The sequence below is a fragment of the Camelus ferus genome, chromosome 22 (assembly GCF_009834535.1).
Source record: "Camelus ferus isolate YT-003-E chromosome 22, BCGSAC_Cfer_1.0, whole genome shotgun sequence".
NCBI classification, from domain to species: domain Eukaryota; kingdom Metazoa; phylum Chordata; class Mammalia; order Artiodactyla; family Camelidae; genus Camelus; species Camelus ferus.
The window spans coordinates 17,379,907-17,405,895 of NC_045717.1; the positions used below are offsets into that span (position 1 = coordinate 17,379,907).

At 43.3% G+C, this 25,989-nt stretch overlaps 2 protein-coding genes across 2 annotated transcripts in view; one reads left to right on the plus strand and one right to left on the minus strand.

Annotated features, from left to right (window-relative positions):
* Window positions 1-2,991, minus strand: part of C22H19orf44 (chromosome 22 C19orf44 homolog) — an 11,111-nt gene extending 8,120 nt beyond the window's left edge. The window contains 3 exon segments of the mRNA XM_032465362.1: window positions 757-1,522; window positions 2,144-2,237; window positions 2,334-2,991. Coding sequence (XP_032321253.1) covers window positions 757-1,522; window positions 2,144-2,214 — 837 coding nt within the window. The 5' untranslated portion in view covers window positions 2,215-2,237; window positions 2,334-2,991.
* Window positions 2,992-3,378: 387 nt separating this feature from the next.
* CALR3 (calreticulin 3) lies at window positions 3,379-25,424 on the plus strand. The gene is made up of 9 exons (XM_006174785.2): window positions 3,379-3,509; window positions 3,731-3,832; window positions 6,244-6,447; window positions 14,587-14,681; window positions 17,498-17,686; window positions 20,080-20,187; window positions 20,265-20,396; window positions 21,057-21,149; window positions 25,126-25,424. The coding sequence occupies exons 1-9, from the start codon at window positions 3,419-3,421 to the stop codon at window positions 25,267-25,269; spliced, it is 1,158 nt and encodes a 385-aa protein (XP_006174847.1). The 5' UTR covers window positions 3,379-3,418; the 3' UTR covers window positions 25,270-25,424.
* Window positions 25,425-25,989: the final 565 nt, after the last annotated feature.

The window sequence follows — 25,989 nt, forward strand, 5'->3', positions numbered from 1 at the left end:
CAAATGTCCATCAACAGATGAAGAGAGAAACAAAATGTGGTCCATCCATACAACGGAGTATCACATCACTCAGCCATAAAAAGGAATGAAGCCCTGACACAGGCTACAATGGGAGTGAACCTCAAAACCATTATGTTGAGAGAAAGAAGCCAGACACAAAAGGCCACATGTTGTATGATTCCATTACATGAAATGTCCAGAACAGGTAAACCCATAGAGACAGAAAGCAGATTAGTGGTCATCAGAGTCTGGGGAAGGGGGGAGACAGGGAGTGATTACTGGGTAAGGGTTTCCTTTTGGGCTGATGAAAATGTTCTGGAACTAGGAGGGAGGGTATAGCTGCGATCACGGCTGGTGTCGGATCAGTCATACCAAGTGCTGTCCTGTGGTGTGTACAGTTATGAGTTCCACATATTGCAAAACTGCCTGACGTGTCCCAAATTCTATCCCTTACAGAGCAGACCACCAATAGGTACCTGTGACTGGCTTCATCCAACCTTTCCCCATCAAATGCTTTCTCAAGTAGCTTATGGGTGTTGGCCGCCATTGAAAGTCTCTAGTACTATGACATAAATGTAAAGGGTTTGTTAAAAATAAATATATGCCAGGGGGAGGGTAGGGCTCAGTGGTAGAGCACATGCTTAGCATGCACAAGGTTGTGGGTTCAATCCCCAGTACCTCCATTTAAAAAGATAAAAGTAAATAAACGTAATTACCCTTCCCCCCAATAAATAAATAAATACATGCCAACCTTACCGAGGAGAGTTTTATTTGTTCTTTCTCACTGGCTTTGTTGCTGGTGAAACCCTGCTTCGTGGAGTCCTCTTTTTCTCTAGGAGATTCCATCAAGCTGCCCAGCAACTCTTTCATTTCCTCTTCATCACTGTCTGGAGAATCCAAGTTTCTAATAGGTTCTTCCTCTTTGGGTGTTTGAGAATCCCCCTCTTTCCCAACATGTGCTTCATGGGAGATCTTTTCAGCAGGTGGCTCTCTCTTCTTTAGAAACCTACTGACTTTCCTACGTGGCACGTCACTCTCGGGGACAGGAATTTCACGAGCCTGTTTTGGGGAGGCTTTGTCTGTGTTCCGTGGAGAAAGTTCAACCGTCCTGCTGGGGGGAATCCCGTCTGCTCTGCTTGGAAGACTGCCCTCAGAGGTCTGCAGGTCAGATTCCACGTCAGACAACTCCATCCGCACCTTTCGGTTCCTGATCTTGGTTTCGATCTGGGCCAGCTTCGTAAGCGCGGCATTGGCCCTGGCCTTCGAGGCAGTGGTGGGGGGTCTACCCGAGGAGAGCCAGGGCCCACTCCCCAGGACAGTGTTCTCTTTCAGGAGTAAGCGTTCTCCGCCCATAGTCTGGTTTCTTTTTAGAAATCTGCTCTGACCGGGTGCCATTTTGGTGAGACTTCTACTGATTCTCAAGTTCCTGTTTTCTTCCATCTTTGAATCTTCTAAGGAAATATCACTGAAGTCACCAAAGATACTGTGTGAGAGACGGCTGGGTTTTCTTATTGAAGCCATCCTAGGGAGTAAAGAAGGAAAACTTATAAGAAGAACACCTGATGTTCACATTGTGCATTTGGATCTGCCGATGCCTCCCACCACCCAGGGGGGATCAAATCCCCCTTCGCAGTCTGGCCGGAGCCGCACCTTCCAGCCTGATGATGACAAGGAAAATGACAAGACACCTGCCAGGTCTCAAGTGAGACATGTTACCTATGAAAGACGAGAGCCGGTGCTTCTCAGCTCCAGCCCTGAGCTCTGCTCAGAGCTACATTCTCTCTCTGACCCCTCACACGACCCTGGGGGGTCAGCCGTCGCCATCCCCATTTCATGGAGGAGGTGGAGGGAATGAGAGCTCCCATAGGCTAGGTCACCTGGCCAGTGAGCAGCAGAGCCAAGTTCAAGGCTCAGGCAGATTCCAAAGACCCCACTCACCCCTACAGTGCCTCACCACCTTTCCAGTGGCTCCACCTCTACTCCTAGTGAGTCCGTCTTCCCAGCTGCACCCCAAGTCCGGTCTCCTCCTGTATCTGAGTGTCCTCAGCTCTCTCACAAAGAGCTGTTGAAACACAGTCTGTGTATTTAACAAGCTCCCCACCACTTTCTGGGGGCGCGGAGGGGGCTATGGACAGACACGGACCTCGCACCAAATGTCGGCGTGTGTGTGCTGGTGGATGGTTTTCTGGGGAGGAGGGCCGGAGTTTTCATCATATTCTCGGAGTTCCCACATGCCCCTGAAAGAATGTAAATGACTCATCGCAAGATTTACCAAGGTTTCAAAGTATTTTAATGATTAAAATAAAAAAAAAAAAACAAAAAAGGAAGAATACGGTGTGGGTGTATGTGTGTTTGCTGCAGCCCCTTCAGTGAGGAACTCAGCAACAGCAATGAAAATGTGGACTGAGTAGTGACCCCGCAACACCAAATGTCCATTACCTAGTGAATGGATGAGAACTGAGTTCCATCCATAAATCAGATACTATTCAGTAATAAAAAAAAAAGAACAAATCGTGATACACACAACAACATGCATATATGTCAAACACACCATACCAGGGGAAAGTACCAAATGATGCAAAACACACACACACACCGTATGATTATAAGGACTGTCCAGGAAAGGCAAATCTATAGACTCAGAAAGCCCATTAGTGGTTGCCTGGGGCTGGGGGCGGTAGCGGGGACGGACTGCAAAGGGGCAGGAGAGATACACTTGGGGTGACTGAAAACTTCTAAAGTTGGATGATGGTGATGGTTGCACCACTGGGTAAATTCACTAAAAATAACAAAGTTGTACTCTTAGAAGGTGTGAGCTGTATGGTATGTAGATGAATCATCAATAAAGTTATTAAAAATAAGTAACACGGGCGGCTCTCAGACTATCCGGGTCCTCCCCCAGGCCCGGAGCGACCCACATCGGACCATGCTAGCAAGTAGGGCCCAAACAGAGGAACTGAGCCGTAAAGTCGCTGGGCCACCCTCCCGCTGCCCAAAAGGCCCAGCTCCCGAGCGCGCCCCGTTTCCCCGCAACTGCTCGGGGCCCGGCCACCGCCCAGCCAACCCCACCAACCTCCTCCCACGAAGTCCTTCCGCGGAGGCCGTCGCCGCTCTCGGCCGGACACTAGGGCCAGAGGGGACCGTTGCCCACGGCAACAGCGCCAGGAAGAAAGAGACCACAACTCCCGGTGCACGCCGCGCCCCAAGAACCAATAACGCCCTAGGTCACAATCGCGGGGCGTCATGGGTGTGGTAGTTTGGGGGCGGGCATAGCGTGCCCTGAGCACTAGGAACCAATGATGTGTCAGGTCACAATCGCGAGGCGTGACGGGAGCTGTAGTTCCGGGGCGGGCCTGGCACACCGTGAAGACCGCTGGACTCAAAAGGAGCGGTTACAAGAAGAGGTCGCTCTTTCCCTATGGCCGCTGTTCGAGTCCCTCTCTGGGCAGTCTGTGTGCTGCGGGTGGCGCTGGCCACCGTCTACTTCCAAGAAGAATTTCTAGACGGAGGTGAAGGGGCGACGCCGGAGGGTGGCGTCGGCGTAAGCCCCTGCATACCCCGCTGCCCAACGGATGGCCCGAGTCGCCTTTGCTCCCCACCACCCCCGCCATCGCCGAGGGATCGGTGGTGGCAAAACCTTGAAGCTTCGAAGCCTCGAGGGCCCCGTTCACTCCCCCCACCACGCAGATTAACAGTGTTCAGCCCTAACCGGTGTTATTTCCCACCACAGAGCGCTGGAGGAACCGATGGGTGCAGTCCACCAATGACTCCCAATTTGGGCATTTTAGACTCTCGTCTGGGAAATTTTATGGTCATAAAGAGAAAGACAAAGGTTAGTGTAGGAATCGTGAGAAAATCAAGCTAAATATTAACCCCCCTATAGCAACCTTTCAAGGTAGGTGTGGCACACCTCTAAGGCCCATTTCACAGGTGGGGAAACTAAGGCGTACGTAGAGTTTGTGTTTTTTTGTTTGTTTTCTCTCTTTACTTGACCAGGATAACCTCTCTTAGTTTGGGGGGGGGGGTAGGGGAGAAGATAATCAGGTATTTATTTATTTATTTAATGGCAGTACTGAGGATTGAACCTAGGACCTCATGCATGTTAGGCAGGACCTCTACCACTGAGCTATACCCTCCCCCCATAACCTCTCTCAATAAGTACTAGTCAAATGGGTTTGGAGACCTGAGGGTTTTGCCCTACAGAAGGAAAAAGATTACAGGGTGCTTCTCATTTTTATTTTCCCTACCTCAATTTTTATATATATGAATATATATTATATATATATATATATGAGCACAGATCTTAGGGGTTCCAATAGGATGAATGTTTACAACAGCACCCCCAGGTCAAGACAGGGAACGTTTTCTGGCCCTATCCCCACCCCTAGAGGCCTCCTTTGTGGCCAGCTCCCCCAAGGTCAGCAGCCTCCTGGTACCAAGAATAACCTCTTTTCTAGCTTCTCATTCCTGATGGTGAAAGGTAGATAAACAACAGCTCCTCTACCGCCTGGTTTTTGTGCAGCCAGTTAGATGAGAATGGGTTTTCCACTTTTTTTTAATTGTTGGAGAAAAATAGAGAAGAGAATAGTATTTTGTGACATGTAAAAATTATACAAAATTCAGTGAAACCTCTGAAATTTCGGGGTCCATAAATAAAGCATTAGTGGAACACAGCCATGGTCATTCATTTACATGTGGTCTATGGCCGCTTTCAGGCTGCAAAGGCAGCACTGAGTAGTTGGGATAGAGAATGAACGGTCCGCAAAGTCTAAAATAACGACCTTACAGAAAATGTTCGCTGAGTTAGCTGGAAATTTTCCTTCTTCACCACCTCGGCTTCCATCTTGGTCCTGTTACTCCAACTCTGCCCTAACATCCAGCAGTCTCAGGTTTTGGTTTCTATATGCATTGCTTTGTAGACACATGTTGCTCCAAATCGTCAGGCTGTAGTGGCAAAATGGAGTGAAAATAGCAAGTTGTTCTGTGAAGCTTGTCCAAGGAGAGGGGTTGTCATTTGGTTTTTAACCCACAGTAGTTTTCCTTCCTCCAACCTGGAATTCTGAGACTCTGTGCATTTCATCTACTCCAGCACATGCCTCCTGAGAGCAGAGCCAGGCTAGGCACTGAGGTTAATTTGGCCTTTTGTACTGTAGTCTCCCTGGACCCCGGTCTAGAAGCCATGGATGGAAAGATAAATAGAATTTAGCCAAACAGACATGGGAGGTGATGAGAGATGATGGTGGTGGCTGAGGAGTGTGGTAAGACACCTAGGGAGGCAGTGAGTCATACGGCCTTAGAAATTGCCTGGAAGGTAGAGGGAGGGAGGGGGAAGGACTACTAATCACCTGAGAAAGGGAAGGGTAGGGGAAGAATGGAGGGGAGAGAGAGAGAGAGAGAGGTGGGAGTGGAGAGTCAACCATGAATTCAGGGTTAGACACACTGATACAAAATGCCAAGTTCATTAATGATGGCTCTCAGCATAGACAGTTATAGGAACTCGTGTATAGAGCAAGGAAGGGCAGGTTATAAGAAGACTGGCTGTGTTTTCACGTTTGTCTTACATTCCAGTATAAAATGAGGATTTGGTACAGAGCCTAGTGGCTACTGAAAAAGGAGGTTTCTGTCTTGAAGTGAACGCCTAAACTTATAAAGTACGAGATGAGTCACATGACAAAAGGATGGTATCTTCATAAAAAGCCACCACACGGAGGACACCTGTGGGCCAGCTCACCCAGTGGAGTGAAGAAGCACTTTTTTACAGATCAGCACTCTGTCCTCCATCAGCTGTTGCATCTCTTAAGTAGCTGCTTTAAGATGAGAATTAAGGGAAAGAAGTAGAATGTTCCAGTTGTTAATCCAGTTGCTACCGAGCTTCCTTGTAGCTTCCCCACCCCTTGGAAAATGAATGGAAGCAAAAGTAATCTTTTATCCATAATTAGACTGCATATTTGTCATTTAGAGCCGAAGTGTGTTTGTAACCTAAGACGTAACAGTGATATATTAAGTGCAAAAACACCTATATGTACATGAGTATGTGAAATAGAAGTTCCGTGGCAGCAGAGCACCTGTTAGTGATGTGCCCATTGAATGTTATTGCAGCATATTATAAATGTGCTGTAGGCACTGGATCAACATAAATGGTTAGAAGGTTTATTATTGGGGATCGGGGAGGACAACCATTTAATTCCCTGCATTGCTCAGCAGTGTCATTCCTAATCCTTCATTAGTACTTTTTATTTAAAGGTCTGCAAACCACTCAAAACGGCCGATTCTACGCCATCTCTGCACGGTTCAAACCATTTAGCAATAAAGGGAAGACTCTGATCATCCAGTACACAGTGAAACACGAGCAGAAGATGGACTGTGGAGGGGGCTACGTTAAGGTCTTCCCTGCAGACGTGGATCAGAAGAACCTGAATGGAAAATCCCCGTACTATATTATGTTTGGTGAGTTTAGCTAGTCCACACCACCCCTTCTGGTGATTCTGAAAACCCTTCCACCTTGTAGAATCCTTAGACTGACTTTGCTAAAGCAGCATTGGGTACATGTAACTGAAGCTCTTAGTACTGTTAAACCTAATTAATAGACCCAAAGGCAACTCTGCCTTTCTGCTGTTCTTCAGAGAAAGTTATTCATTCAACACTAATGTAGCCTTGAGTATTTTGAATGCACCAGGAGTCAGCAAACCTTGGCCACGGGCCAAATAGCCCACAGCCTGTGTTTGTTATGGCCCATGAGTTGAGAATGGGTTTTAACATTTTTTAATGACTGAAGAAAATCAAAACAGGGGATAGTACTTTTGACACATGAAAATAATATGAAACTCAGATTTCAGTGTCATGAAATCTTACTGGAATGACATCTTACTGGAATGCAGCCTCACTCTGTTCACTTACATCTTGTCTGTGGCTGCTTTCAGGCAGCAGTGGCAGAGTTGAGTGATCGTGGCAGAGGCCACGTGGCCCACAAAGCCAAAAATGTTTACTGTCTGGCTCCTTACAGAAAGAACTTGCTGATCCCCAGAATACATTAAATATCTCCTGACACTAGGGGTCATTGATTAACGTCTGTGCTGGAATGGGAAGGGACCACACTGGGCTCCAGGAACTAGGCATAACTGAAGTGTGTGGATTTAACACCCGTTAAGAATGAAGAGGATTCTGGGAAGATGGAGGAGTAAGGAGCACCAGGGATCTGTCTCCCCATCTAGACAATGGTTACACTGGAAGAATCTGTCTGATGTACCTATTTTGGAACTCTGGAGTCTGTGGAAGTATTGCAGCTTCCAGCAGAAGATTAGGAAAGTTAATTTTGGGTGAATTTATTGTGCTCTTATCACAGTAGTGCCTACCCATTCCCCCACCTGCAGCCACATGGCAGACAGCTGGGCACCATGTTCCTAGAGCAGCTTTTTCAGGAGCCAGGGTGGACAAAAAGGACCCTGTCCTCCAAATATCGGAGATCGAGCTCTGATGGCTGATTGCTGATTCTGATCGCAGAGTCGCAGACAAAGAGATGGGCAGCCATTGTTGTTACACCTCCCCCATTATTGCCAGGGTCTCCCACTCTAGCTGAAATGACTTCGGATGGAAAATGGAATATAAAATGGAGTAAATGTAAATGTAAATGTAAATGGAGTAGACTCTCCAGTCAAAAGACAGAGATTGACAGAAAGAATAACAACATATGATCCAACTATGTGCTGTCTACAGGAGACTCATTTGAGATCCAAAGACATAAGCAGATTGAAAGTGAAAGGATGAGAAAAAAAATTCCCTGCAAACAGGAACCAAAAGAAAGCACAGGTGGCTGTACTAAAATCAGACAAAATAGACTTTAAATCAGAAAAAGGTTATAGGGGGAAGGGTATAGCTCAAGTGGTAGAGCATATGCTTAGCATGCAGGAGGTCCTGGGTTCAATCACCAGTAACTCCATTAAAAACAGAAAATTAAGTAAATAAACCTAGTTACCTCCTCTGCCAAAAAAAAAAAAAAAAAAAAAAAAAAAAAAACCCTAAAAACAAGAAAAGGTTATAAATACAAGAAGGACATTATATATTAATAAAAGATTCAGTACAACAAGAGATGAAAAATTATAAACATTTACATCCCTGATGACCATCAAAATATATGAAACAAAAACTGACAGAACTGAAGGGAGAAATAAATAGTTCTATACTAGTAGCTGGAGATTTCAGTAACCCACTCACAATAATGGGTGGGACAGTCAGAAGATAAAGAAATAGAAGACTTTAATAATTCAATAGACCAACTAGACCCAATAGACTTTCACAAACGCTACCCAACAACAATAGAATACACATTCTTCTCAAGTGCACATGGGACCTTTCCAGGATAGACCACATACGAGGCAACAAAGTCTTGATAGATTTCAAAAGAGAGACATACAAAGTATCTGACCACAGTGGGAGGAAGTTGGGAATCACTAGCAAAAGGGAAACTGGAAAATTCAAAAAATTGTGGAAAATAAAGAACCGTTTTAAACAATCTGTGGATCAAAGAAGAAGTCACAAGGGAAATTAGAAAATCCTTAGAGATGAATGAAAATGAAAACACAACGTACCAGAACGTATAGGATGTGGCGAAAGTGTGCTATGGGGGGAATATATAGCTATAAATATTTATATTAAAAAATAGTATCTCAGGTCAAAACCTAGCTTTACCACTTGAGGAACTAGAAGAAGAACAAACTAAACCCAAGGCTAGCAGAACAAAATAATAAAGATTAGGGCAGAAATAAATGAAATATAGGGAAACAATAGAGAAAAATCAATGAAATCAAAAGTTACTTTTCTGAAAAGATCAATAAAATTGACAAACCTTTAATTAGATGAATTAAGGGAAAAAATACTATTAGAAGTAATTAATTCAGTAAAGTTCCAGGACATGGAATTAGTATACAGAAATCTGTCTTGTTTCTATATTCTACAAACTATCAGAAAGAGAAATTTTTTAAAAATCCCATTTACAATTACATCAGAAAGAATAAAACACCTAGGAATAAATCTAAGGAGATATAAGATCTCTGCTCAGAAAACTATAAGACACTGAAGAAAGAAGTGGAAAATGACCCAAACAAATGGAAAGATATATCGTCCTCGTGGATTAGAAGCATTAATATTGTTAAAATGACCGTATTCCCCAAGGCACTCTACAGATTCAAGGCAATCTCTATCAAAATACCAATGCATTTTTCACAAACTAGAACAAATAATTTTCAAATTTGTAGGGAAACACAAAAGATCCCTAATAGCCAAAACAATCTTGAGAAAGAATAACAAAGCTGGAGATATTACACTCCCTGATTTCGAACTATACTACAAGGCTATAAGAATTAAAACATGGTATGGCACAAACACACACACACAGATCAATGGGACAGAGTAAAGAGTCTAGAAATAAACTCATGCTTATATGGTGAATTAATCCACCACAGCAACAACAAAGGCAGACGTATACGATGGGAAAAAGACAGCCACCCCTTCAATAAATAGTGTTGGGGAAACTGGACTACTTTCTCATACTATATTTAAAAAATGGATTAAAGACTTAAATTACAACCTGAAGTCATAAAACTCCTTGAAGAAAACATAGGCAGTATGCTCTTTAACATCTGCGTAAGCAGTATTTTTTTGCATCTGTCTTCTCAGGCAAGGGAAACAAGCAAAAGTAAACAGATGGGACCACGTCAAGCTAGGAAGCCTTTGCACAGTGAAGGAAACCATGAACAAAATGAAAAGGCAGCCTGCTGAGTAGGAGAAGAGATTTGCAAGTGAGGGATTTGATAAAGAGTTAATATTCAGAATAAAGAAAGAATTCATACAACTTGACATCAGAAAAAAAAACAAACAGCCCAATAAAAAATGAGCAGATGACCTGAATTGACATTTTTGCAAAGAAAACATACAGATGGCCCAAGGACAAATGAAAAGATGTTCAACATCACTAATCATCAGAAATGTAAATCAAAACCACAATGAGGTGTCACCTCACACCTGTCAGAATGGCTATTATCAAAGTCCTCAAATAACAAGCGTTAGTGAGGGTGTCAAGAAAAGGGAACCCCCATGCACCGTTGGTAGGAATTTAAATTGGTGCAACCACTGTGGAAAACAGTGTGGAGGTTCATAAAAAATTAAAAGTAAGCCTAACATATGATCCAACAATTGCACACTGGGTATTTTCCCAAAGAAAACAAACAAAAAAACCCCACCAATTAGAAAAGATGTATGTACCCCTGTGTCTATTGCAGCATTATTTACAATAGCCAAGACATGGAAGCAACCTAAGTGCCCATCAATAAACGAGTGAGTAAAGATGTAGTGTACATATACAATGGACTATTACTCAGTCATCAAAAAGAATGAAATCTTGCTATTTGCAACAACATGGATAGACCTAGAGATATTATGCTAAGTGAAATAAACCAAACAGAAAAAGACAAATATTATAAGATTTCACTTATATGTGGAATCTAAAAAACAAAACAAATGAACAAATATAACAAAACAGAAAGAGAATCATAGATGCAGAGAACAGGAGCTTGCCAGAGGGGAGAAGGGTGAAAGGATGAATGAAATAGGTGAGGGAGATTAAAAGGTACGAATTTCCAGTTGCACAATAAGTGAGCCACAGGAATTAAATGTACAGCATGGGGAATATAGTCAATAATTTATCTGTGTGCTAACAGAGTAACTAGACTTATCATGGTGACTATTTTCTGATGTATAAAATTATTGATTCATTAGGTTGTGCACTGTGAACTAACAATGTTGTAGGTCAATTACAATTCAACAACAAACAAACTCGTAGAAAAGTATGTCAGATTTGTGGTTACCAGAGGTGGGGACTGGGAAGGGGGAATTGGATAAAGGTGGTCAAAAGGAACAAACTTCCAGTTATAAGACAAATAAGTACTAGGGATGTAATGTGTAGTGTAATTAATAACATAACACTGCTGTGTGTTATACATGAAAGTTGCTGGTAGAGTAAATCCTAAGAGTTCTCATCACAAGGGAAAAATATTTTTCTTTTATTTTGTATCTATATGAGATAACAGATCTTCACTAAAATTATTGTGATAATCATTGCATGATATATATATACAGGTCATATCACTATGTTGTGCACATTACAGTTCTATGTGTCAATTGTGTCTCAGTAAAACTGGAAGAAGAAAGAAAAAGAAAGGAAGAAAGGAAGAAAGGAAGAGAAAGAGAAAAAGAGAGAAAGAAAGACAGAGAGAAGGAATGAAAGAAAGAAAGAAAGGAAGAAGGAAAGAAAGAGCTCTGAATCTGACGGTTTTACTGGTGAATTCTACCAAACATTGAAAGAATACCAATCCTCTCAAACTTTAAAAAAATTAAAGAGGGAACACTTTCTAAGTCATCTTATGATGCCAGCATTACCCTAATACCAAAACCAGACAAAGACACTATGAGAAAACATTGATGCAAATCCTTAAGAAAATGCTACTAAACAGAATTCAGCAGCATACTAAAAGGATTATGCACCATGACCAAGTGGCATTTATTCCTGGATGCAAGTATTGTTTGACATATGAAAATTAATGTAATAGGCCACAGCAACAGAATGAGGGGGAAAAATGATCACAATTGATGCAAAAAAGAAAAAAAAAAGCATTTGACAAAATTCAACACCTTTTCATGATAAAAACACTCAACAAACTAAGGATAAAAGGAAAGTACCTCAACATAATAAAAGCCATATATGAAAAGCCCGCAGCAAACATACCCAATTGAAAAAGACTGAAAGTGTTTCCTCTAAGTTCAGGAACAAGGCAAGGATGCCTACTTTCCTCACTTCTATTCAACATAGTACTGGGAGTTCTAGCCAGAGCAATTAGGCAAGAAAAATAAAATAAATTGAAAAGAAGTAAAATTATCTCTGTTTGCAGATAATATAATATGTAGAAAATTCTAAAGATTTCACACACACACACACACAAACATACACACACACACACAAACCCTACTAGAACTAACAAGTGAATTCAGCAAAGTAGCAAGATACAAAGTCGATATGTTAAAAAAACAGTTGCAGTCTATACACAAGCAATTAATAATCTGAAAAGGAAATTACAAAAACAATGTCATTGTTACACTGGCGTGCAAAAGAGTAAAATACGTAGGAGTCACCTTAACCAAGAAAGTGGAAAACTTGTATAATGAAAACTATAAACTATTATTGAAAGATACTAAGACATAAATGGACAGTAGATTATTGTTAGATTGAGATCTAATCCTGCTCCGCCATTTTGGAGAGCGAGGCAGCTTCTCCAAGGATGCAGCATTAGATGGATCTGAAGTTTCCACGGACTGAGCAGTCCCTGATTCCCTGCCCGGAATCCTCTCTTCTCTGCCACACCTCACATTTACTCTTGAATTTAAAATGATGGAATGGAAAAGGTCTTTATGTAGATTTAAAAAGAAATTTAAGTATCGCAGTTCTGGTTATTGTTATTATTCTCTTAAAACAAGAGGGCAGAGATATCTGGCCAAAAAAAAAAAATTACCTGTTGAATTAGAGATCATTTCACAAATATTTGATTTAGTTAGATCTGGTAATCAAAATAACCACAATTATCCACCAAAATACTACTTTTAAATAGACATAGAATGTCTGCTACATTTGAGTTGTGAAGCAGCATATTTTGGAGTCAAAAATATATATATATATACTAAAGTAAATGTTCTGTATTATTTTGCTTTTAACTCAGAGTCAGTTACATTTTACTCAAACCCACTGTGTCACTGTTAGAACACTTCCTGTGATATCTCAGCTCTTGCCTTTGGTATGAGAGCATCTTGTGGTGTTAAAGAGGAAGAGAGAAATATGTTTTGTTGGTCCCTTGCCAGGAGCCTTACACATGTAATCTTAGATTATGGCTCAAACCCTAGGAAGTGGGTAACATAGCCCCTTCTTTGCAAATAAGGAAACTGAGGCTCAGAAGGATTAAACTACTTGCCCCAAATCAGGTCAGCCCAACTTCTGTCTGCTTACCCCATTCCTCTCCAAAATCCATTACCACATAAATATTTTATGAGTGCTGTTAAGGGAATATGTCCAGATTTTTCTGGTCAGGTCTGGGCATGTTCTGAAGCTTAATTTAATATTAAGAGTATGTAGATGTTTAGGAACAGAGAGAAAAGTTCTGATCAATTTTGAAGGAAAAATAATTTGATATTTCAATCCTGAGGTGATAGGCTTTCATACAAATGGTTCACATAGCTTTTGTTTTAAAAAATTGAACTGGAATGTTTTCCAGCAATAACAAAAAAAAAAAAAGAAAGAAATTACATAAACACGCGTCCTCTGGGAACTCAGCTAAGAGACAGACGCGATGTTCTTTGTCGGCCCCTCAGGATGCTGTTTCCAAGTTCAACGTCACATCTACGCTGGCAAAGTGAGAATATTCTATAAGTAATTACATGCAGCCTGGATTTCTCTTATTTAATCTGGAGGTTCACCATTGCAAGCTCTAGAAGAGATCACAGTCATTTGCTTGTCTTTACACAGGGTTTGCTCAGAGAATCCCCAGGGAGGGGTGCAGCCCCAGGTCAGTGACTATGTTGGAATTCAGAGACAGAAAGACACGCAGACGCTTTAGTACATTCCTACGGCTTAGGCAGTGAAGCCGCAGCAGGGTAATTCCAGACAGCCTCAGAAGATTTGACAGATTTGACAGTTCCCTCCCTGTAAACCTTGCTTAGAATATTTAGAACTTCTTAGTCTCTTATGAGAGAATAGAGTGTCCTATGGCATTCCATTTCTTTCGTGACTGAAACTTAACCTCATGCCAATTTAAAAATCATTATCTTTAAATAGAACTCTTTGTAGATTTCACAGTTCATCAGAACCTACGTACTGATCGTAACCTCTCTTCTGCTTACAGTTTGGGGTTACCGCTAAGAATATATATATATTATATATATATATATATATTATATATATATATGTATACATGTGTGTGTGCGCGCGCGCGCATTGTCTTGGAGCATAACGGTAGTAACAAACATTAAGCATTGCCATACTAAAAGCTGTACATACATTAGCCCATTTAATTGGTAAAGTAGCTTTGTGAGGTCAAGATCAACACCCCCATTTTATAGACCAGGACACTGAGGCCTGGGGAGGCTAGTATGTTAGTTGCAAATATAACTCAACAGTGAAGAAGAGCTGAGATCGGGGCCAGTCAGTCCAGCTCTGAAGCCCTCCTGTGGGCACAGGAGCCCTGGTCAGAGCTTCAGAGTGAGGACCCAAGACTCACACAGCACGTCGGGGACACTTACTAGGTTGTTATTAGACCTTCCTTTCCTCATTCACTTGCTGGTTTATACTTGAGTCCAAAGTGGCTGTGGTGACCATGACCTGAACCGAGAAGAGTGTCACCATCGATTTACATATCTCCACGTGAACGTCTGATTACTCCCAGACATGTAAGCTTCCCGTGCCTCGTCTCTTACTTCAGGAGAATGATTGGGGATATCTTGTGGTGATGTGTTTTGGAAGGAAATTGAGAGCAGTTGCTTTTTTTTTTGTAGGACCCGATATTTGTGGATTTGATATTAAGAAAGTTCATGTTATTTTACATTTCAAGAATCAGTATCACTCAAACAAGAAATCAATCAAGTGTAAGGTAAATGCTTTCATATTCGAATCAGTGATTGTGTCAGTACTTGACAGATGATAACGTAAGTTTATAGAAAATAGTTTTGAACTTAAAATATTTAAGCAAACCACGGATGGGCCTTGTCTGTCCTGTCCCTGGTTTCCGGTTTAGTGGGCCCATTGAACACGCTTGCCCACCACTTTGATTGGTTGGTTTCTGAAGTTTTTGCACACCAGGAGGGCACACTTACTTCTCACTGTGAACTACGTCATCAATGTATAATTTGCCCCTTAAGGGTTACAACAGGATAGTCACGTTTCAGCTATACCCATGGTGGAGGAATGAAATCTTCAGGATGGAAAAAGAAAAACATTCTGGAGAAATTCATCCTCAAAAGTACCAAAACATTTAAAAATGAGATGATTTCTAAAAAGAAAGCATACGCTCTATACCGTTTTACCCAGGAGTCCTGTGAAAATGACACTTCAGGTCTTAGAGCTTGCTTTATAACTCAGTGGCCCCACCCCGGGCTTCTCCAAAGAGGCAGCTTGCATTAAGTCCATGGTGCGTGGACCTGCGGAGGGGAAGTATACTCCCCAATGTGTCCTCCTCCCCACTTTAAATGTAAGCACCGAGAAGCAGGGACCTGTCCCCTGGGGCATCCCCAGCACCCATAGCCTGTGAATCTGGGCGGGACGCCCTTGTGTGTTTCAAAATCATTGACAGAATGGAGAAGAGGCATCCATAATGGTCCCTCATTCAGTCCCTACCTGAGCAGGGGACACTTGGCCTCACAAAGCCCTGGTGAGTATTGACACGTGGTTTGTCTCGGGGTCCCACTTCCTGACTTGGTGTTTCTAAAGAATCAGTGGGTCCCCACCCTGTACCTGGAGGCCTGACACCCCTCCCTTGGGGGTGAGGGGGAGCTCGAAATCCAAGTCTTCCTCACCCACCTTAGTGTTGGACTAGAGGGTGATTCCCAAGACTTTGTTCAGTGGCAGAGCAGGTGTGTGGGAGAGAAGGAGTGACCTCGGAGGCTGTAAGGTTTGACCTAGATTGTGCCTGGGAGGCCAGAGCTTTGTCACCTGGGGTCAGCAGCCTCCAGGGCCCTGAGCAGCACGGCAGGCTGGTGACACCCTCTGTTGGGTGCTATTTCTGCAGCCTGTTAGAAAAATGAGACAAGTCCGTTGAAGGTGCACTGGAGCACTGGAGCACTGGATCACAGAGGCTAGTCAGCATTATGGCCTCCTCAATGAGGAGCACCGTTATTTTCGGAGCTCTGATTCACTCTGTGATGCTGTAAAAGAAATGCAGCAGTCAGCCCTCAAGGGTTTTCAAAGAGGCAGTCTGGTTAGCATGTGAGAAAAATACCTCGGCTGTTTGAGGGGAGGGACAGAGTGACCAACAGGCAGGGAGGTGGGTGAGATGGTCAGGTCAAGTCTTCAGCGGGATACAGATCACGGGAGCATTTTAACAGATGACTCAGATGCAGGATCCAGAGGTTTGGAATGAGGGTACCAAGGGTGTGGGTGATGGCTCTTAGCAGCGTTGCTGTTAAACAGGAAGAGAAACAGGAAGGGCCAATAAAGGGGCCAGGGCAGACTCCGGGGTCGTGTTTGGAAAGGTTGGTTGTGAAATCCTGGCAGACATCAAGGTAGAGGTGTCTAGTAAATTGTTGGAAACTCAAGTCTGAAGCTCAGGCTAATGGCTGGGGATAAAGCTGTTGGTTTGGAGCTGTTTGCATATGTTGGGATGTGGATGTTCCTCAGAAAGCTCTGTGCTTGTGGCCAAATCTCAGAGGGTGCCAGGCATGGGGCTGGCAAGCCCAAAGTCTAATTTAAGACAGGCAGGTGGAGAGTAGGGGGAGAGATTTTGGAGAATTGTGAACTCAGCTGTCACGGGGGGTTGAGGGGGACACAGCCAACTGTAGTGCTGATCCCAGACAGAGTACTTTGGCCATGATGCGGCAGAGGGGTATGAAAAGGCGTTTTGATTTGGCTCTTAGCAGGGAGATTCCTCCTGACAGAGCCTCTAAGATGCTGGGGCAGTGGTTCCCAAACCTGAGCAGCATCAGACACCCTGGAGGGCCTGTGGAAGTGACCAGAGGGTCCACCGGGTTCTGTTGCAGCAGGTCGGGGCTGAGCCGGGAATGGGCATTGCCCATGTGCCCCCTGTGATGCTGGTGCCTCTGGGTCATGCTTTGGGAACTGCGCTGTGGTATGGTGCAGGGGTCCCCTCCACGGCTGACAGGCAGGCACGTCCTGGGCACCCCCAGCCTCCCCAGGCACCCCCCCCCCCACCTTCCATCCCTCCCTTATTGAATGTTTGTTAAATGCTTCCCTTGGCTCCAGCCTGGGGCTTTAATCATGGCCAAGAGAGGCACTGGGCCTGCCCTGCCTGAGCTTACATTGTTGGGCAGAGCATTAGAAAATTCTCCCCTGTACTGAGAAATAGAATGGGCTTCATTTGGTAGCTGTCAGGATCCAGAACTGGAAGTTGTTTTCCACATAACTTTTCCTAAATCAAACAGCACAGTAGTCCCTTGGTTTATACCAACCACCCCATCATGGCTGCCTGTGAGATTATAGGTGGAAGCCATTGTCTTTGCACAAAAGGAGATCAGCCGCTCAAGAGGAGGCAGTAGTGAGGAAGGATTCTGCAAAGGGTCACGTGAGTCTTCCGTACGACACCCTTTCACAGTCAAGGCGACTCCTATTTCTCGAACGTCTCTTTTTGCTGTTTACCACCAGGCTTTGGCCCATGACAACTGACACTGCACATCTAGACTGCCTCGAGATATCGAGGGTCTCATTCTTTTCCTTGTCTCCCCCCAAAACATGCAGGTTGATGCCTTTACACATCTCTACACTCTGGTGTTAAGACCAGACCTCACTTACGAAGTGAAAATTGACGGCCAATCAATTGAATCCGGCAGCATAGAGTATGACTGGCACCTAGCATCTCTGAAGACAGCGGAGAAGGCTTCAGCAGAGGCTAAGGAGTGGAATGAGGCTACGGATGCCAAAGCCCAGGTGGGGATGTCCCCTGCATAGCTTAGCAAGTGTACACACTTAGCTTTTAAGTACCCAGGTACCCTACAAGTGTGGCATGGCTGGTTATGACAACGTTGTAACCATCAAAATGCCCTCCCCAGAGCATATGTGCTGAAACCAGCCACCTAGCTGCACACTCCAAGGTATTGTATCTTTTTTCAAGGTATTTTGAATTTTAAAGTATTTGAGATGAAAGCAAGTGAGGTTTACTTAAAGGAAAACGTATCAGCAACCTTTACAAAAGTGATTTTTTTGGGTCATCCTGAATTTGAATATGGTAGGTTTTTTTTTTTCTTTCCTACCCCTCCGCTTTTTTTTAAATTGAAGTATAGTCAGTTACAATATGCTGTACACCAGGAACTGATACAACATTGTAAACTGACTGTACTTCAATTTAAAAAAATTACATCACAATGTAAGGCATTTATCTTTTAAAAATTAAAACAATTTTAAATTGAAGTATAGTCGATTTGCAATGTTGTGTTAATTTCTGGTTTACAGCATAGTGATTCAGTTACATTCTTTTTCATTATAAGCTATTATAAGGTAATGAATATAGTTCCCTGTGCTAAACAGTAGGACCATATTGTCTATCTATTTTATGTATAGTAGTTAATATCAAATTCTGAACTCCCAATTTATCCCTCCACCCACCTCTCGCCTTTCCCCCCGGTAACCACGAGTTTGTTTTCTATATCTGTGAGTCTGTTTCTATTTTGTAAATAAGTTCATTTGTCTCATTTTTTTAGATTCCACATATAAGTGATATCATATGGTATTTTTCTTTCTCTTTCTGGCAGTAAGTCGTTTATCTTAAGACAATTGTCTTTGCCATAACTAAGAGTATGGTAACTGCTGTTTACAATTAATTTCTGGCAACTTAAAACTTAGTAGTGGCACTGCTGTCTAATAGTCAAACACTTCATCATTGACTGAATGTAATTATTAAATTAAAATGGCATCTTGTTTAGAATTATATTATTTGGCAGTCCTTTTTATCATAATCAAAAGTAAGCTTCTATGAATTTGGAATCCATGGCATCCAATCAATGAGAACATCTTCAGATTAGAGTAAAAAATCCTAATCATATAAGGCTTCCCCATCATTTCTCAAGGAAGAAAAAAGAAAAAGCAAAGTTTTCCTCTCCCTCTCTTAACCTTCAAACCAAACTAAAAAAGCAGTTTTCATCTGGAAAGAGCACTGACTTTGAACAAGGCACAGAGCTGCAAAGAAACTGACCCAGAATCCTCAGTAGGATATACAGGTCTTGGGACTGAAATCCTGGCTGCCTCTGGGCTACGAGGACACCATCCCAGCAGTGGAGGTGTGCCTTAGTGCCGAGTGTACGTGAGGTGGGTTCCCAGATAAGTCAAATCATCCTTCCGGAAAGCTCATTCCCAGACTGCCTGTGTTTTTTCTGCATGCTCAGTTCTGTGTGCTCTGCTAAACAATGTAGTTCCTTATGGTGTTATGATTTGATAGTCTACGTTAGAAGGAGCTGGCTACTCAGATTGAATTATAATCATTTCCTGGATCCCAACACAAGGGTGGCTCATCTGTTGCCAGTGAGGTCAGGGCAAAAAGCAGTAGGAGAGGTAACTAACTCCCATGTGCCATTGTTGAGAAGTTATAGAGGATGATGGAAAAGCCACAGTCTGAGTGCAACACTTTTAATATTTCTGTTATTCTAAAAGAGAAAACAGCATTGTACATGACTTTTATGAGTTTATTTGAATATTATTAATCCATAGCAACTTTTTCTCATCCATTTATTCAACAAATATTTACTCAACACCTACTAAGTCATATACATACATAGATGTGTGTATATATGCATGTGTATAAATGTGTACATACGTATAGATGTGTGTATACATACGTGTATAGTGTGAGTGTGTATATATGAACTCAGTAATATAACTGCTTTTCTCCTGCTACCCAGAAGTCCTCAGTTAAATCTTGGAACATTCCTTAGTCATCCAGCTTCTCTCTAGAACAGTCCATTTATGACCATGATGTAGAAGACTTAACCTAACCAGCAGTAAATGTGGCCCCTCCTCCTATCATCACTTTTTGCCCCATCATTTTAACTTTGGCCACTCTTTTGAGTTTTCCACACTGCCATTCCTCTCAATAGCAAGGGAAGAGTGCCGTAATCACATGGAGAGTTAGGGAGAAAAACCCGGCAGTGCATGCCCCTGAAGCCCCTGATATGATTAGAAACCCCTGCACTCAGCCCTTGGACCATCAGACCGAAGAGGAGACGGGAACATGCAGCTAGGGTCACTGGCCTTCCCCTGCCTCTAGGGAGTTAAGAATTTCCTTTCTCAAATCTGAGAATCTAAATTTCACCCCCTACATGTATTTTAAGGAGTGGGAAAAGCATTTTCTGGATGCCAGTGCCAGCAAGCCGAGCGACTGGAACAGTGAACTGGAAGGGGACTGGCAGGCGCCAATGCTGCAGAAGCCTCCTTACCAGGTGTGTGGTGTCCTCTTCCCACCAGCCCCGCCCCACCCATGTTCTCCCAGACCACCACATATGGTTTATTGTTGCAGGATGGCTTGAAACCAGAGGGTATAGCCAAAGATGTTTGGCTGCATCAGAAGATGAAAAATACCAACTATCTGACAGAATATGACCTCTCAGAATTTGAGAACATTGGTGCCATCGGACTGGAGCTTTGGCAGGTTACTTGGTTTTACATTTGCTTTAGTTTAATAACTCTGGGCTTCAGCCTAAACTCCTTACTTCAGGCAGGTAGTATGTGAGCTCCTACTATGTGCCTGGCACCCCTAGTTGGACCCAAGACATACAGCTGTGGACAAAGGGCACTTCTTGCCTGCCTGCCTGCTCCCTGGGAATTTGCTTGGAGCTTACCTGTGGTGCCCATCAGCTTTAGGATAAGATTGCAGATTCTGATGCAGCAGGTCCAGGGCAGAGCTCGAGATTCTGCATTCCCAGCAAGCTCCCAGCAGTGCTGACACTGCCAGTCCACAGCTCACACTTTGCACAGGAAGGTTTTCGAGGAGTGGTTCTCAAACACTGTAGAATGTTCAAGTCACTGGGGAGCTCTCCAAAATCTTGATGCCCCATGAGTACCCCAGACCAGCTAAACCAGCTGGTGAGACCAGGCATTAGGAGTTTTAAAAATGCTCTTGGTGTGCCCACTACACAGTCAAGTTTGAGAACCAGTGCCCTGGAGGGAATGGGTGTTCTAGAAATGGGTTTAAGCATGTTCTGCTATTGACAGCTCATCACTGTTACAGGACCGAGCAAATTACGATTGTTCATTTTGCGGAAAGTTTCACTTTTCACACTGGTAATGAAGGCCTTATTTTCATCCACAGGTGAGATCCGGAACCATCTTCGATAACTTCCTGATCACAGATGATGAAGAGTATGCTGACAACTTTGGCAAGGCCACCTGGGGTGAAACCAAGGTACAGTGAACACAATGAACTTTTCTTTCATTATTCATTTATTTCCGTACATGAGACTCACATATAGGAAAGGGCTCAATGAGTTTTTACTACTTAATGCCCCACCCAGATCAAGATACAGAACGTCACTTGAACTCCAAGAACTTCCTCACGACCTTTCCCAGCTGGCCCCCAACCCCAAAGGAAGGGGGGTTCCACTATTCAATCACTATAGATGGATTTGACCTCCTTTTGAAATTTATATAAACAGAGCCACCCATTATTTATTCATTCAGGCAGCTGTTGTGAACTTCACTTGTATTTTCACATACAGCAGTAGCTTGTTCTCATTTTGTGAATATTCCAGAAGGTATGCATCCATTCTCTTGGATGCAGCTTTGGGTAGCTTCTAGCTTGTGGCCTCATGGATAAAGCTGTTATGATCTTTCCTGTGTGTGTCTTTCTGTGGACACACGCCCAGGAGTGGACAGGCAGGGTCACATGTTCTTCCACAGTCAGTTTTCAGTGTGTCATCCTATTTACATTGCCCTCTGCAGTGGATGAAAATTACAATTGTGATGCATCTTTGGCCACACTTGGTATTATTGTCAGTTCTTGTTGATGAATCAGATTTATTGAAGTATAATTTGCATACGGCAAAGTGTACAGTTCTGGGAATTCTGATAAACACATAAAGTTGTGAAACCCCTACCAAAAATCAAGTAGAACAGTTTCTTTCCCTGCAAAAGTCTTGTAGCCAAGCCCTCCTCGACTCCGTCAGCCGCTGATCTCATACCTGTCCCTCTAGTTTTGCCTTTTCTGGAATGTCATAGAAATGGAATCATACAGTATGTGGTCTTCTTCAGCTCGCTTCTCTCACCAAGCTTAATGTCTCTGAAATTCATCCATGTTGTTGGAGGTCTGTCAATCCTTTGTTTCTTCTTATTACTGAATAGTTCATCCGATGGACATCTGGATTGTTTCCAGTTTTTAACAGTATGACCAAAGCTGCTATCAGTATTTGCATATAGTTTCTTACGTGGATGTGTGCTTTTTATTTCTCTTAGCTAAATACCCGGGAGGGGGTTGCTGAGTTGTATGGTGTATGTTTAGCTTTATGAGAAACTGCTACTGTTTCCAGAGGGGCTGCACTGTTCTGCAACTCCTCCAGGCCCACTGGCACTGGGGATGGTGGGTTTCTTTAGGTGTAGCAGTAGCTCTCTCTGGTTTCGTTTGCATTTCCCTGATGACACATGAAGGTGGATGCTGTTTCATGGCTCTTGTGGCCATTTGGGGATCCTCTTTTGTGAGATACCTGTGTTTTAAGATGTAGGTTTTGTTATTATTCAGGTATGGTGAGGCTGGCAGATCAGGAGATGACTTTCTGCCATCAAAAAGATCGCTTGTTTGACTCATTGATCCCAAGAAGAGGGGGGAGCCCACACCATGCCCTGCAGGACCACATGGGGAAGCACCAGGGCTGATTAAGGAGGCAGAGGGAGAAAATGTAGGCAAGATACTTTGTTTTGGTTTCTGCAGGCAGGAATAGGTAAGGCAGGACAAGCCGGTTTAAGATTGGCTGGTTTTAAGAATTTCAGTGGGCTCCAGGGTGCAGGGGCTGCCCCTAGCTGTCTAGCACCTGACTGTGGGGTAATTAGGACAAGGAGATATCATCCCTGAGTATAAGAGCTTGACGGAGGAGCTGGCTAGGGATGTAGGCTCTGCATGTAGTCTGCATATGGCATGGACTGTCTCTAGGAATTGGCCTCCTGGGCGGGCCATCCCTCCAAGGCCAGCAAAGCCCCAGATGTCAAAGCTGGAGGAACACACAGTTAATACAGCCTGTTTATGTCACTTGCTCACTTCCATGTTGGGTTTTTGACCTTTTCTTATTTAGTTGTAGATCTTATTTATATATTCTAGCAAATTCTTTGTCAGGTAAATGTATGGTAAACATCCTTTCCCCTCTGTGCCTTGCCTTTCCATTCCCTCAAATGTATTTTTTTCTCCTGTATTTCTTTAAAATGTGTATTTTGAGGCCCTTATATGGAGAAACCAACTTAAAAATTTAGCTCTGACTTTCAATAAAGAAGCTAAAATATCTTCCAGCAGTACAAATTCATTTATAACTCTTTGGAGTTAAAGTATTGACACTTAAAGTGCATGCTTTTAATGGGCATAAATGTTTTGTTTCTTGGGTCATTAAGTGCCAGTAACTGAACAGTGGCATAGCTTACCTGGATGGAGAAGGCAGCCAGTGTTCTCTGGGAGCCATGACTCAGAGAGGAAAGGTCTTAGAGAAACCCCCACACCATTTCAGCCAGAAACTTTGGATTGTTTAATTGTATGCCAGTGAGTTTAAGTTATGGATGATACACAAAACATCTTCCTGCTTTAACCGCAAGCCCCTCATTCCCTTATCTTCATGGATGAGGCTTCTTCCATGTCGTGAACGTCACACTGAGACTCACTGCAGGGCTGGTGCTTAAAACTGGAACATTTCATGGCATTTTAGGGGGAAACTTGCCCTCCATTGCCTAAAGGTGTTTAAGGCGATTTGCTCATGAGCCATTTCATCCTTTCCCCAACGCCTACATGGAGGTATTGGGGATTGAACCCAGGACCTTCTGCATGCACTCTACCACTGAGCTATCCCCCCACGAGTCATTTCATCTTAAATCTGATTTCTGCCACAAAGCCTCACTTAACTCTTTTTCCATGGTGACTACAGGAAAGTTCTTGCCGCATCTGCGCTCACTCCTACACCTTCTTTTAATCACACATGCCTGGATTTTCTCATTTGAGCCTGAGGCCTCTCTCATGGCCCATCCACTGGTCAGTTGGTTGACGAATGGGCCCAAGTGCTCCGGGAGTAAAAAGAAGGCAGTGTGAGTTTCCTGGGGTGGCCAGAACAAATCACCACAAACTTGCTAGTTTGAAACAACACGAATGTATTCTCTAGCAATTCTGGAGGACAGAAGTCCAAAATCAGTATCGATGGGCTGAAATTGTTACCAAGTCCAAACTCGTTCTTCTCACCACATAACAGGCCAATAAATTGGGAGATGAGGTGTTGTGGCAAGCAATCACAACTTTATTCAGAAAATCAGCAGACTGAGAAGGTGACAGACTAACATGCTGGAGAACCATCTTCTCCAAGTCAGAATTCAGGCTCCTTTTATACTAAAAAGGGGAGGGGGTGTGGTTGGTTGTTGCAAACTTCTTGGCATCGGAATCTTTTGTTCTTGCAGCTGCCTAGGTAGGTCAGGTCACAATGTTCCTGTACACTTTCAGCAAGACAAATATTATTCTCTGTTCTGCAACTTTTTATGGAAAAGTGTTATACCTTCAAAGGTCAGAGCCTTGAGAATGGGCTGTCCTGTATATTTCAGGCTCTAGGCAACATTCTTTTACAACAGGTGCAGAACCAGCACGACTAAGCCCAGGAAACAAAGCACAGGGTTAGAGCTAAAGGAACATTTAATATGGAGTCAGAATTGTTCTTCTCTGTTACAAAATCAGGGCATCAGCAGGGTCTTGCTCCCTCCAAATGTTCCAGGGGAGAATCTTTCTTTGCTTCTTGCAGTTTCTGATGGTTCCCGATGCTCCTTGCTCTGTGGCTGCATCGTTCTAATCTTTGCCTCCATCTTCACGTTGCATTCTCCTCTTCTGTCTGTGTCTGTGTCAAATCTCTCTCTGCCCTTCTCTTATGAGGACATTGTGATGGAATTTAGGGCCCACCTGACCATCCTGGATAACCTCCTTATTTCAGCAGGCTGAATTTAATCACCTCTGCCAAGACCCTTTCCCCATGCATATAAGGTTACATTTCCAGGTTCCAGGAATTGGAACCCGACATCCTTGGGGGCTCTTTTTTCGGCTGCCCCCAGCTGGTGTGGAGGCTTCCAGAAGGTAGGGGCAGGCTGCACTGCTGACACTGAATCAGCCTCCAGGAAGCATAATCCCTGGCCGCTGGGGTCTTTGTTTCTTTCTCCAGGGCCCGGAAAGAGAGATGGATGACATACAGGCCAAGGAAGAGGTGAAGAAGGCCCGTGAGGAAGACGAAGAGGAGATGCTGATGCGCAGGTTTGGTGGGCAAGACAAAAACTTCAATAGATTCCACAGGAGGAATGAACTGTAGTCATCCCCACCTCAGATAAAGATGACTGGCCAAACTTTGTTTCTACTTTAAACTACATTTAAAAGCTCAAATATCTCCACATATGGTAATTTGTCCAGTTTTCTTTGAAAAGTGCACCTATGCCTCTCAGTGGGGTTGGTCTGATTTTCCCTGAGCCCCTCCCTGTGCCCAGAGATGTCTCCTCTAGACAAATCTGAGTGCTGGAAGCCAGAAGTCAGAGGTGAGAGTCTGGTCAAAAACGTGACGCTCTTTTCTTAACCTTCAAAATATTCTATAAATAAAAGGTGGTAAAACTCACTTTGAAAAAGGAGAAACAATGCCTTATTTCTTTGGGTTGTAAATTACTGATAACATGGGCGAAACTTTTCCAATGTGAAATCTTTATACAGCAGCATTGGTGTGGAAAGGTTTTGCCTGCTCCACTTATATGCTGGTTATCCTGGGTGACCCAGGCCTTGTGCACAGCTGTTTAACAATTCATAAAGAAGCTCATGCGCTTTACCCCACTCTGTGCCCCACTTCCTCGGCCATTACTTCTCTGTAAGACAGAGGAATGCCATTCATTCTATCAAGTGAAAATAGTGCTTACTTCGCAGTTTAGTTTTTTTCTTTCCATCAAATGATTTGCTTTTTTTTTTTTTTTTTAAGTTACACATAGCAGGTTTTTGTTTTGAAGAGATCTGTTTTCATGCAGAAATTTGTGTTGGAAATAAATCAAAT